The sequence below is a fragment of the Eretmochelys imbricata genome, chromosome 10 (assembly GCF_965152235.1).
Source record: "Eretmochelys imbricata isolate rEreImb1 chromosome 10, rEreImb1.hap1, whole genome shotgun sequence".
In the NCBI taxonomy this organism is placed as follows: Eukaryota; Metazoa; Chordata; order Testudines; family Cheloniidae; genus Eretmochelys; species Eretmochelys imbricata.
The window spans coordinates 70,265,061-70,279,005 of NC_135581.1; the positions used below are offsets into that span (position 1 = coordinate 70,265,061).

The 13,945-nt window shown below is 46.9% G+C and overlaps 1 protein-coding gene across 1 annotated transcript in view; it reads right to left on the bottom strand.

The window, feature by feature from the left end:
* The window catches only part of ACAN (aggrecan), a 33,849-nt gene extending 20,601 nt beyond the window's left edge, over positions 1-13,248 (bottom strand). Inside the window, exons 1-11 of the mRNA XM_077828190.1 lie at positions 13,179-13,248; positions 12,311-12,694; positions 10,692-10,866; positions 9,813-9,940; positions 8,839-9,132; positions 6,068-6,529; positions 5,301-5,475; positions 4,723-4,850; positions 4,309-4,602; positions 3,820-4,002; positions 212-2,500 (exon numbers count right to left, since the gene is read on the bottom strand). Coding sequence (XP_077684316.1) covers positions 212-2,500; positions 3,820-4,002; positions 4,309-4,602; positions 4,723-4,850; positions 5,301-5,475; positions 6,068-6,529; positions 8,839-9,132; positions 9,813-9,940; positions 10,692-10,866; positions 12,311-12,694; positions 13,179-13,248 — 4,582 coding nt within the window. The remainder of the gene's footprint in view (positions 1-211; positions 2,501-3,819; positions 4,003-4,308; positions 4,603-4,722; positions 4,851-5,300; positions 5,476-6,067; positions 6,530-8,838; positions 9,133-9,812; positions 9,941-10,691; positions 10,867-12,310; positions 12,695-13,178) is intronic.
* Positions 13,249-13,945: the final 697 nt, after the last annotated feature.

The following is a 13,945-nucleotide window of genomic DNA, read 5'->3' on the forward strand; positions in this document are numbered from 1 at the left end:
AGACTTGAGGGATTAATGGTCTGATCTGGTGTGGCAAATCCTACATCCCTATAGCTTTTTGTTCAGATAAAATATTTCTTAAATGCCCTTTTTCATTATTTTAGTGAAAAATAATAAAAAAAATAATTATTTGCTGTATAAAAAAGGGAAATCCCACCCTTTTCTATAAAAGAAGATGGGCTGGAAAAGCAATACATATTTTTAACAATACCTTCTGCAGTGGGTTCTGGCACATTGGTGGCTTCTGGTGAAACTTGAGGCAAGATAGCAGTGGCAGTGGGTGATATCTCTAACGTTTCTAGAACAACAGCTATTTCGGTCTCTTGTTCTGATACCATGGGAGTAGAGGACTGTATTTCAAGCCGGGCCTCTTCAGGACCCATGGGCTCTTGTGTTAATTCAGTGTCTGGCATACTGGTACTAATTACAACGTCTGGAGCAGAGGTTTCCCCTGAAACATCTGAGAGTGGGTGTGTGGGTGTTCCTGAAGAATCTTCCCTCCTCTCTTCCGGTGCTCCAGAAGTTTCACTGACCACAGCTATGCCAGATGTTTCTATGTTAACTTCAGGTAATACAGATGTTTCACCTCTGGTTTTGTAAAATGTAGAAGTTTCTATGCTAATTTCAGGCAATGCAGATATTTTGTCACTGGTTTCATGTACTGTAGAAGTCTCTATGCTAATTTCAGCTACTGCAGATGTTTCACCACTGGTTTCATGAACTGTAGAAATTTCTATGGTAATTTCAGGCAATGCAGATGTTTCACCATTAGTTTCAGGAACTGTAGATGTTTCTATGCTAATTTCATGAAATCCAGATGTTTCTACAGTAATTTCAGGAAATGCAGAGGCTTCTCTACCAATTTCCCCAGATGAAGAGCCATCTCCACTTGACTCAAAAATAGGGGGGAGTGTCACAGCTGTTTCTCCACCTAGCTCCTGTGAAACTGTTGGTTTTGTCACAACTTCGACCAAATCAGAAGTGACCAAGGTGACGCCTGGAAGTCCGGAGGCCTCTCCACTAACTCCGGTCACTGCTGAGGACTCTCCACTTAAGTCTGTGACTCCAGAAATGTCTCCACTAAAATATGGAATGCCTGATGGCTCTCCACTGATGTCTACTGTCCCTGATGGTAACCCACCAATATCCATAACTCCAGACACTTCTCCAGATATTTCTCTTTCCCCTGAAGGAAGTCCACTGATTTCTAATATCCCAGATGGCCCTTCTCCTACCTCTTGTGCAACAGATGTCTGTGTTACAACTTCCACTAAAGTTGTATCCACAAGAGAGACAGTGGGAAAGCCAGATGGGAGTCCACTATAATCATAAATTCCAGATGGCAGGCCGCTAACAACCTCAACTCCAGAGGTTTCTCCACTGATGTCAATTACTCCACTTGGAAGTCCACTCATTTCAGGAGCTCCAGAAACCCCTCCACTGAAGTCTATTTGCCCAGAAGGCTGACCACTAATATCTAAAATTCCAGACACTGTGCCTGATATATCTTCGTCCCCAGAGGGCAATCCACTGATTTCCAAAAACTTTTTTGCTTCTGCTTCTGTAACTGATGGGGTCGTCACTTCAACCAAACTGGTATTTAAAAAGGTAACGCCTGAGGGCTCTCCACTTCTATCAACACCAGAAACGAGGCCACTTAGGTCTACAAGGCCGCTTATGTCAGGTATCCCAGATGGTTCTCCACTGAAATCGATTCCTGAGGGAAAGCTGCTGATATCAGGTATCCCAGACGGTGCTCCGCTGATATCAGGTATCCCGGATGGTGCTCCGCTGAAATCGATTCCTGAGGGAAAGCCACTGATATCAGGTATCCCCGACGGTGCTCCGCTGATATCAACTCCTGAGGGCAACCCACTGACTTTTCCACTAATGTCCCATTCAGCAGATGGTAACCCCGATAGGTCTTCTTCTCCACTGACCCCAATTGTTCCTTTTCCTTCCAGTTGACTTTCTGCTACTGTTGTTACAACTTCCACCAAAGTAGTATCCACAAGAGAGACAGTTGGAAAACCAGATGGGAGTCCACTTTCATCATACTCTCCGGAAGGCAGGCCACTAGTAAGCTCAACACCAGAGACTTCTCCAGAAGGTAGCCCACTGATTTCTGGAATTCCACTGATTTCTTGCAGTCCAGATGTTACCCCACTAAGGTCCGGGATTCCAGAAGCAGACACTAATAGTTCTTCCTCGCCAGAAGGTAACCCACTGACTTCAATAATGCCCGAGGGCAGCCCACTTTCATCGCCTGACGGCAGTCCAGAAGGAAGTCCACTGAAATCCAGGTCTACAGATGGCACTCCGCTTTCTTCGATCCCTGAGGGCTCTCCACTAGGTTCAAATGTTCCAGAAGCTGATGGTTCACCACTGGTTTCAAGTACTCCAGATGCAGATATCTCCCCTGAAGGCACTCCACTGAGAGCAGTCTCTCCACTGGGTTCATCTGGTATTGCACTAACAGGGGGGAAAGCTGATGGACTCACTGGAAAAGAAGCGGGGGAAGTGGGGGGGGAGAGAGAGAGCGAGGAAGAAGGATTTTACAAATTAGTGTCAAGGAGCTATTGAAAATTTCCTGTTTGACTGTGCATAAAAACTGACATCTAATAAAATAGTGACAGACTCTGAGGATGAGGGCAGAAAATCCTATACACTTTCCAGATCGCCCTCCCTCCCCTAAACTCTGTTAATGAGGATTATCTCAAATAACTCTGGAAAAGTGGTTCAATTTATCACCTCCTGTGACAGTACAAATGCAACACAAATTCCCAAAGGATAATCACCAGAACAAAGCCAGCATTCCAGCAACCATTAGCAGATAGAAACTGCTGCTGTTTCTGCTGATAATACCTAGAAGAAGAAAAAATCCAAACCTATCCTGCTGTTTTTTTTTATCTCAGTGTTGCTTCCAGTAAAGCTGCACCACCCCTTGAAAGTCAGAAACTGAAATCTGTTTCCTGACTGATTTTCCCTCTTTACGTGCACATCGATGTGTTATTGTAGGATAGCTCAGGAATGCTGGGCTGTTGGCACTGGTTTGTTGGTGTAGGGTTGGCTGATGAGTCCAGTATGCTGGCTTTGACTATATTTATTTTAAAAAGAAGTGCACCGAATCATCTGTTTTAAAAAATAAAAAAAGTCTGAGCTCAGTTTTCCAGAACAGTGTGTGTAAAAGGGCATGTACAAAATTGACGCTTGCATTTGTGGTAACTGTTTGCACATATTCTGTACGTGCAGTTTTGAAACTTGGGGCCATAATGAACTACCTGAATTTTGCTAACAGCTTAAAAATACCCAAAGATGCCTCAAACTTTTGGTCAGCTGACCACTCCGGGCCCCCTTACCAAAAAGCTGGTCACAAGCAGAGTTGGAACAGCTGAGAGTCCCTGGTTTTATTTGCTCTAAGTAACTAAAAGCCCACACTTTCTTGTCATAGAATAGCCTTTGTCCATTCATATTAATCCCCGTTTGCCTTGGGTTGTCTGTGAATAATGTAGCATCCATGAGGAATACCATGTTTCACTGTGTGATCCGGGGGTGTGATGGCTTGAGCTCTAGGCCTCAGAGCTTGGCTAAAAGGTGCATGTGAGGTAAATCTGGATTACTGAGCCAGAGAACCAACTCCCTCTGAAGAGAGAGCTGCAGTTTAAAGCTTCCTCCCTCATCAGGCTACTTCCCAGCTGGATTCAGACAGGGATTCTCCTTGGTAAGGACACAGTATTTTTGTTTCTGGATTGCCCTTGCCCTAAATGTTTCCTCTGCCAGCCTAGTTAGTCTCTGGGAGCAGGGAACTGCCTGACCCACCTGATAGCAAGGAAATGTCAGTTGGAAAGACTTCTGTTCCCCACTCTGTCTGATTTTCAGGTTCAGTGGCAAACTCCATTTCCACAGTTGTCTCCTCCCCAGAGGGCACTTCCTCCAAACCAGGGATCACCTGGGTTACAATCTGCTCCTCAACAAATTCATCCTTGTCGAAAGATGGCAGGGCTGGAACAGAAAGATATTGAAGAGAATTTCTGTGATGGCATTGGCTCTCTCAGAAGCCTGATGCTGCTTCATAAACTATCCCAATACCAGGGTGACAAGCAACATAGAATGGTCTATAATTAAATACATGGCATTTCTCTTAATAGGAGATAGACTAAATTAGACTGGAGAAAGTAGGGGCAGAGGAGACTTCATAGCTTGTTTCCATCTCAAATTTTCTAATTCTGTGAGAGTAAAATGAACGTAGAACCCTGTGCTATCAGCATTGTGTGCTATGGCAGATGGCTTTGAAGAGTGGGTCGGTACCTCTGAAACAGAAGGCATGGTGCCTTGACAGTGGGTCAGGAAATCCCGTCTGGTTGGGGTGCAAGTAGATGGTTCTCACACCAGGTTTGTCTCCCCCACAAGCAGGACGTGGAGTCACAATGGGATATCGGATGCTGCCATCAGCAAGCCAGCCAGCACGGCATCTATCCAGGCCCAGCTTCCAGGCGGCATGGAGTTGCCCAACAGAGGCCAGCGTGGCATTCTGGCTCTCACAGTATTCCTGGGCTTCTAGGAGGGTGAACTGATCTGCTTGGGTTGCAAAGAACACCTCACCTGGAGGAAAAATGTCAAGTGTGAGTCACTGACACATACAACTATGGATATTTCTGCCCATCCGCTGTACATTACACACACCCCCTAACAGCCATGCTCACAGGCATGTGGAGAACATACCCTTCAGTCGGTCAATGTAGCAGTACACATCGTACATCTCAGAAGCTGGGCGCTTGCCATACGTCCGCACGCCTGGGGAGCTGTCCTTGTCTCCTACACATTGATTCCGTGGGGTCACAATGGGGTATCTACCAAAACAGAAAGAAAGGGGCTGCCCCAGTGAGGGTCCTGCATACACTGCAATTGAAGAATCTCAGTGGGTGTTCCTGCGGAAGAGATGCAAGCTCTCCACTGAATAATGATAATACTGAGCATTTAGAGGTGCCCAAAGTCCTTAACAAGAATAATAATGGTAATACCTAGCTCTTGTATTGGACTTTTCATCAGTATGATTTGGAAACATGTAATGGATCCTCAACATGGGAAAATGTGGCACACGTGGAGAACACGTTCACAATTCAGCAGCACATTACGCTACAGACCGACCTGTGTTTTATCCACGTCAGGTGCTACTGTGCTGTCACTGGGTCCTGCGTCCAGGTGGGGCTGTGCGGCACATTGGCTGTAACCCAGGTGACTCCGTTTCATGGCTGAATGTTTCTTTCAGGTAATCTTTACCTGACCTGGCCTCCCCTTACCTGACAGTCTGATCCCTCAGCCAGCCGGCGTCACACTGATGAAAGCCAGTCTGGTAGGCAGCGTGCAGTTGTTCGGGTGTGGCGATGACAGCACTGTTATCCAGGCAGGCCTGCTGGGCTTTGGTGAAGGTGAGGGAATACCTGCTGGTGGCCGGTCGGTAATGAAACACGACACCTGGGGGGAAAGGGCGAGAGCAATGACGTAGGGACACGGAGACCCCCGGGCACCCTGGATGGATATTCAAGAAGGGCCTTCAAAACCAACCTGGTAGGAGCAGTACCTCCTGGAGCCATATTGATCCAAGTCCCTTGTTTACTAGTCTCTGCTGTTATTAAAGAGGCTATAAAAAGAGGGGTTATCTTGGGGGTCTCCCATTCCTCCCCACAATGATTGCAATGCAGTGACCTCCCCTTCAGCTGCAGGGGGATGCACAGAGACCATTGGAATCTGGTGTCGGCCAATGCAGCTCTCATCCTCAGACAGAGGGGGTCATTCTACACCCTCACGAGGTGCCCTCCAGGCTCCCCTGACCATTCCTGTGCCATGCACAGAAGGAGAGCTGCTGGCCGTGGGCAGATAGCTATTCCTGCCATGAACTTCTAGGGGCAGGGGAAAGGCTGGGAGTGCCCAAACCAGACACACTTTCCCCAGTAGAGCCAAATCCATTGCTAGATGGACAGTGTTCCAATTTTGTCAGCTGAAGCAGCGGTGTGGCTGGCCCTGGAGGAAATGGGTTGTGAGGTTTCTTGTTGTCCCTGTGACTTACCAGTGGGAGAAATGGGCTGCTCAGGAATGAGACCACTCTCAGGAGCAGCTGTCACCTGCACAATCATCTCTTCCACTGAGGCAGACTCTAGTTCTGGCGTGGCAGTCACCCCCAAGTCCTCCTTCGCTGAGCTCACCTCCGGTGCCCAACTGGTGAAAAGAGTGTCCAGGACCGAAATGGTGACCTCTTCAGGAGTCACCCATACAGCTGTGACTCCCTCTTCAGTCACATTCTCTGCCTCCGTGAAAGCTGTCTCAGCAGTGATACCAGTGGCAAAGAGGTCTGGAGTCACTGTGAAGCCTTCGTCCAGCTCTGAGGCAGTGGGTGTGAAGTCGATTGGCTCTAGAGTTGCAATGCTCCCTCGGGCTTCCTCCTCTGTGACATTGTGTGGGAGAGGTATCTCCACTTCGGTTTGAGTGACGGTCCAGATGGTGAAGTTCTCAGGGACTAAAAAGTCCTCGTCTACAACAAGAAACAAATGTTTCCTTTACTGGCGTCTCCAAGGGACACAGGCCCAGGCTTTGGAAACAAATCTATGTGCGGACACTCAAGAAAGGGGCTGGACGTACGGATGCTCTGATGGGAGACAGGGAGGGTGATCGGATGGTTGTGGGGGCTCTGATGGGAACCTGGGTAGGCGGTAGGATGGGTGTGATGGGAGATGGGGCTGGTGATGTGATCAGAACTAGGGTAGATAATGGGGTAGTTGTACAGGTGTTCCGAAGGGAGATGCTATTGCACAAGGCATATGTGTGATGGGAGATATAGACCATGTAAGCAGATGCCACAATGGGTGCGAGCTTGTGGATACTCTGGGAGCTAGTCCATCTTGCAAATGAACTCAGTGAGCCTGTGGGGCACTGGCCTGCTGGGTACCGGGTGCCCCTGTTTGGAGGGTAAAACTCTACCTTTAAAAAAGTAAAATATTGACCATTTCCCCTCCTCCTGCTCCTCCTCTCTCTAAAGCGCTCTACAGTGGAATTTAATTGAATTAAAAGGGGAGTGTCATATGAGTCAGGGAGTCAGAGCACCCTTCTCTCCACCTCCCCATACTCTTGACTCTAATCTGCTAGCGCATCTCACACTAATCTAGTCTTTTGTGACCTCTAGTGCCAGCAGCAGGTAATTTAAAAAACAAAGCTCAAAATGGGGAGAAGAAAGGGAGTGCTCCTGTAATTCCTGGGAGTGAAGCACAGAGAGATGTGGAGAGCCAAGGAAGTGCCTGTCCTATTTTGAGGCAGGACCGAGCTGGGGAGCAGTGCACGGAGGGAGCTGGGAAAACAGGAGTAAACACTGCAGAACAAATACGACCAGACCTCCACCCTAATGCTGCTTTGCTTTCTCGGTTGGTTTATTTCAAATTCCATTTCCTTTACCCGGCTAGTTCATTGTTGCCAGTACCTCACAGACCCGAGAGGCTTCCAAGATCCAGGCATCAAAGCTCAAATGCTTACCTGTCATATTAAGTGGTTTAATAAGTAGCACCTGAGAGAGACTGCGGGGCACTGACATGTTGAGCCTGATTTGCTGGTGTGGTGAGGCCACTTTGTGCCACATGGCTGGCATAATCTGATCCCAAAGTGGGCTTCACTGGCCCTGGGAAGATAACCCCACTCATTTTGAATTTGAACCTCCAACACCTGGTGTAGACACACACAACCCTCCCTCCCTGCTGCTGGCAATTGGCATAGCAGGACAGGGGCATGGCTAGCAGATAGAGGGTGTAGCTGAGATGCGCATGAGCCAGGCCTATCCTTAGCTGCCACTTGAGCCCCTTATGGAAATTTGCAGCCTAAGCAGCCCTCTAATTTAGCACGGAGCAGCCAGCCTTGCACAACGGCTACACCAGGACCAAGGAAATGCAAAATGGAGCCCTTGCACATGGACCCCTACCATAGGCACTATGCAAAGCACTGCTGCTCAGGAGCTGACCTATTGTTTTCTTTCTGCTCTCTTATCTATAATATTAAATTACTTAATATGTAAGATCTTGACCTCTGCTGCCTGGTTCCTGGAGAGCCATCAAACTTGGAAGGTGTTTGACAATCTGGAGTGGATAGAGGCATATTACACTCACCTCCCATTGAGAACACTCATTTGTACTACAGTGCTGACATATGCTCTGAACTCTTCTCTCTCTGCTTGGACAAGAATGGAGGGGCAGGGGGAGAGCGCCTGTAAATTTACATCTGCTTTTCTTCTTTAAGTGAAACGGTATGAAGTTTTTCTGTGTTAATTGTGAGGTGGGGCTAGCAACAGAGTCAAAGGCATTCAGAGATGGACAACAGAAATGATCGATGGGGAAAGATGACAAGTGATGTATCTGATTCTTATGTTGGTGGCCATCGCCATAATATTTGAGTTAATCCTGCACTGTCATGACTAAGAGGGGATCTCATAGCCATCCGCAAGTATTTGAAGGAAGTACCAAAAGTAGAGGGGAGTTTAGGGGAGTGACTATTTTTATTATTTATTACTATTATTTATTATTATTAATTTAATTTTTTTTATAGAATAGACTATGAAATGGTCTCCCAAGTCCTGTCTCTTGACTCACTAAAACCAGAAGTAGACACAGCACTGGGAAACAGAGCATGACAATCAGGCATTGGACAAGATGGGACTTAACAGGAGTTTTTCATCTTTAGTTTCTGTGGCTGTGTGATAATTCAGCTCTGGCTGGGAAGCCCCATACTCAGCTCCTGGAATCTGCTGCTAACAAGTATTGATGGAGGCATGGTACTTAATTCAACAAAACCAGTGCAACTCACCTGTGTAGCAGATGGCATCATAGCGCGAATGAGGGTGAGGGTACCCCGTCTGATTGACATGGAGGTACACTGTCCGCACCCCCACCAGGTTCCCACCACAGTTGGGACGTGCCTTGGAAATGGGATACCGAACGCTGCGGTCTGCCAGCCAGCCTGCACTGCACACATCCATTCCAGCCTTCCATGCCAGGTACAGCTCTCCTGTGGTGGCCAAACGGGACCCAAGACTGAGGCATTTCTCTGCAGCTTCCTGGAAGGTGAACTTCTCTGGGGAGGTGGCATAGAAGACTTCACCTGCAATCACACAGCCATTGACTCAAGGACTGACTGTAGTGTTTAATCCCTCTTCCATCTACCTCTCTCTTCCCTTTGCTTTCCTTCCCTAGGGGCTGGTGGGATGAAGGAAAGGTTAAAGAGACTAGATAAGTACAGCTAAGAGGAGTGACAACTAAGGGTGGGGACATGCACATGATCACTGTCTACAAATATTAGGAAGGTGCAAATTTCAAAGAGGAAGAGAAATTTTCTAGGGAGGAACAAGGGGGTATACGTTCTACTTGGACTCATGCAATGACATTAAGATAAGGAATATTTTGGGGCCTGGTTTTCAGAGGTATTGAGCCCCACTGCTCCCATTGACTTCAGTTGTAGGTCTGGGTGGTCAGCACCTGTGAAAATAATTTCCTAATGAGAGATACCAGAATGTGGAATCGTTCCCTCACATAAATAATGGGAGCTCCATTGCTTTAATCAATTAAAACCAGAGTGGACAAAGCCCAGAAAAATAGGCTTTAGGGGATAATCCAGCCTTGGCAGGGGATGGGACTAGATGGGATCTCACATGGCTTTTGAATCTCTAATGTCTCTGACTTCTAGCTTCTTTGCCTCTTGTTTTATCCTTGTCTGCAGTGAGGATGCTCATGATACTGCCAGCTCAGTCCCTTGAGAATTACATAAGAGAAACCCAAGCTCACCTTGCATTTCCTCTGCATAACAATAAACATCGTATGTTTCGTCTGTCTCCCGAATGCCATAGGTCCTCACTCCAGGAAATTCATCCTTGTCACCATAGCAACCCTCTCGGGGATGGTGCATTGGGTACCTGAGAGCGAGAGTGAGAAAGAGAGCATGCACAGGAAATGTCTAGTGAGCAGATAGAAGCTTCATTGGAAAGATGACTGCCACATAGCTCTGTGGTGCAGGAGGCAACAGGACAACCTGAACAGGTGGTGGAGAATCAGAATTCTGGGGGGAGGGAGGAAGTGGAGGCAGGCCAAACCCCCAGAACTTTTCCAAGACAGGAGAAGAAGGAGAAGTGGACTTGCTCCCTTCCATTCCTGACATTGGAGGTGAGGGGAGAGGATCCTCCAGATGTTCCCCAAAGATACTGATGCAGGGGGAGTTGCTGGTTTTCAGACTCCTCTGAGCCCTGCTAGATGACTACCTGAAGTGTGCAAAATAGAGCCACATCTGCTGAGCTTGGCATAGCAACTCTGCAGTTCACATGGGCAAAAGTAGAGGGCATGGGGACTGGGATTAAACCACCGCTCTCAAGTCTCTGGGCCATTCAGTCCTTAGCTTCTCAGCTGTGACTGCCAAAAAAGGGGGCCAGTTGTGGGAGTGGTTTTGTGATGTGGACACCTACCTACTGGGAAATGGACTGAGATCCACCAGCTCATTCCACACCAAATGACTATCAGATGGTAACTGCTAGTCATTATTTACCTGGGACAGGATTTAAACTAATTACCTAGGTGTGAAAGGCTCTGTATCCCATTTCCAGCCCCTTCTGCCTGGATAGCCCTCTTTTCTTCCCTCTTGGCCACCTTCCTTCCCCTCTTTCAGCTGATTACCTGACAGTCTGATCAGCCAGCCAGCCGGCATCACACTGATCAAACCCATCGTCATACGCAGCCTGCAGCTGTTCAGGGGTAGCGATGACAGCACTGTTCTGGATACATGCCTGCTTTGCCTTCTCAAAGTCCAAAGTGTACCTGGTGGAGATGGCTCTGTAATGGAACACGATTCCTGGAAAACACATCCACCAGCGCACACACACACACACACACACACACATCAGTCAGTGAAGAAGCAGCCCCTCACCAGTTTCCCTTTCAAAGGGGTTAGCAAGTCAGAGAAAAGGCATTCTATCTCATGTAGAAACTCATGCGTTTGCCACAGATCATTCGTATTGCGTGGGTAGTGCCCTGAAGAGACTCTGTTCTTCCCCATGGTATATTCCACCATCCCAAGGCCACCAGGCTTCAGTTTAAGGGGAATTAGATGTACTCCCTTTGGTGAACAGAAAAATCTACAGGAACAGACCTGCTGTCCAGTCCAGGTTCTTTTCTCCTGTGATGCTGGAGCACCCTAATGCTACATCTAAATCCAGTGTTTTAAAGCTGACTGCTTCAGCATAAACCAACATCCCAGAATGCAACAAATACACCCCCGTCAGAAGGATCCAAAACTTTCAAGACATTTAAAGTGGCTGGCATGGCATTGCACAGTGTTGTAAAAATACTCTATGGAAATTGGCTAATTGTGTGTTATAAGTACAATGTTGTACTATTTTATTATAGTCTTGAATGTGGTAATGTCCAATGGCCCAAATCAGTATTGAGGCTCCAGTGCACCAGGCATTGTCCAAACACACAGGAAGGCATGGTCCTTGCCCTGATGATACATACATTTTATACTATAGCAAATGTGCTTTGAATAGTTATATGTACTGCAAATGTAGTTAAGCCATACTATTCCATATAGAGTGGCCTTTAAAAGGAGTGTGTGGCTGTATGCATACTCAGGCCTGGCATAAGAAGGGTTAAACCTCTTGGATGCTTTCTTTCTTGGCCCCTTTTCTTCTTACTCACAATTTTATTGATGAGAGTAACAGTGTTAACTGGGGGAAAGTTAATTGTGTGTTATATTGTCTACATATTAGCTAACTAAACCACTTTTACATTTCTTGAAAGAACATAAGAACGGCTCTAACAAAACAGGCCAATGGGCCATCTGGAAAATATCTCATCTCCTAACATACTAGGTGAGACCAAACATCCTCATAGGTCCAATATCCTGTTTCCTGCTACACCACATCAGACCACCATCCATCTCATCCAGCGTTCCATCTCTTGCCCATATCAAAACAGACTGGTGCCATCTTCTAGCACACTGGGTGACACTGATGGTCTGTTTAATATGGCATTCCAGATCCTGCCCACATTAGAATAAATCAGTGGCCTGTCTTGTTTGGCTCCTGCTCACATACAAGATCAGATCAATGATCTACCAAGTCTGGCATCCTGTCTATGACAGCGAGTGATGCCAGATGCTCATGGAAAGGGTAAAATGCCTCCACTCCTATTCATAATGCACCTGGTCAGATTTCTTCCTCCTTCTTTCTCCACAGGCAAATCAATGTAAGCATCAACACTATCACCAAGAGGAAACATTGAAGTAACGGCCTCACCTTTCACTATGACCTCTATCGTATCCTGGCTGTCCTCAATACCATGCATCACCTCGCAACGATAGATCCCAGTGTCGTTGGACCTCAGCGCTTTGATTTCCAAGGTGGCATCGGTGGGGATGGCAGGATAGTTGGGCAGAGAGATCACCTCCGTGTACTCAGTGTTGATTCGAACTTGCCCCTCTGTGGCCACTAGTAAGACGACTTCCTTCCCATTGGAGAGTCTGCTCCATTTGATTCTTGGGGTCAGAGGAGGCGTATAGGGGGCTGGGGTGACATGATCCAATGAGTCGATGAAGTAGCAGGGGATGGTCAGAGAGTTTCCCAGGATGACACGCAGGGGAGACCGTTCAGGTATGCTCACACTCAGTGTGTTACCATGATCTGCCCAGTCCCAATATGGAGAGAGAAAAAGCAAGGATTAATCAATAACACACATCAGTCATAACTACCAACATTTTCAAAGTAGCCTCAATCTAGCTTGTAAATCTGCACCCACAATATTAGGAAATATATCTATTTGTATATATTCTAATAATATAATTTGAAGTAATTGATGTTCCTAAAGCAGCCCCTGAGCCTTGGTAACAGCCCTGGTGGAATATTATGCTATTACATTGAAGGTAGGTTGGGGGCCTTGGCGCTAGGTTACAAGTTGGGACTATCTTCCACCCTACCAAGCACAGCAACAGCAGGATGTCATGGCGTTGCAGCAGCCCAGAGAGGAGGCCCTTGGCAATGGTGGGCGAAATTAGTGAGCTCATAGGTAGACCTGTAAAGTTGCATGGGTCTGCTGTGTGAGGGGCATGTTGGCCTGTTACATGTATGGTCCTCTGCACTGAACAGTGGTCCCGCCGACTGTACATACCTGAAACTTCCACAGAGATGGCTGCAGTGATGACTCGCAAACACACAAACACTAATAGTAAAGTGGTCATAGTTTACCTGCAACAAACAACAAATTAGAGGCAGGGGTTAATTACTGCTGGGTGATTATAATGGAATGGACCCTTCAAGGACTCTTAAGAGGGAACAGGCCCATTAACCTACAGTACCCAAACACACCCTGGCAGGGTTTTTTTACATATGACCATCAACAAAAGAGAGTTTTCAGAGCAACACCTTGTCTAATAGAGGGAGGGACAAGGCATCTTGCTCCAAACAAGGGTGTCCATTATGTGCAGTAACATTACTATTCTATTCTCACACTCTCTCTTGTGATCTTCACCTCTGTTCAGAAAGACAATTTTGCCATGGAGTTTCTCATTTGTTTTACAGCTATACCAGCAACGACCACTGGGTCAGATGCCCTCTCTAGCTAACCCTACACCGTTGCCTGAACCACCTGGAATAGAAGCTTCTTCACTTTACCAATATCCTTCCTCTACTAAGCCAACATGGAATCCTTGGCCAGCTGCTTGGATGTAATTTTTGTACAACTATTCTAGCGGAAGTCTGGCCCCTTCAGGGTGAAAAGGCTAAAGGTCACAACACAACCAATAATCCTGCCTTTACAGTCTATACCACTTTAAATACAAATGGATTCCACAGCTCTTTAGCAACTTCACTGTAAGGACTACATGACATATACATTGCGCAGGGATCCCCTTCATCAGGGGAACTCACCACTTCAGA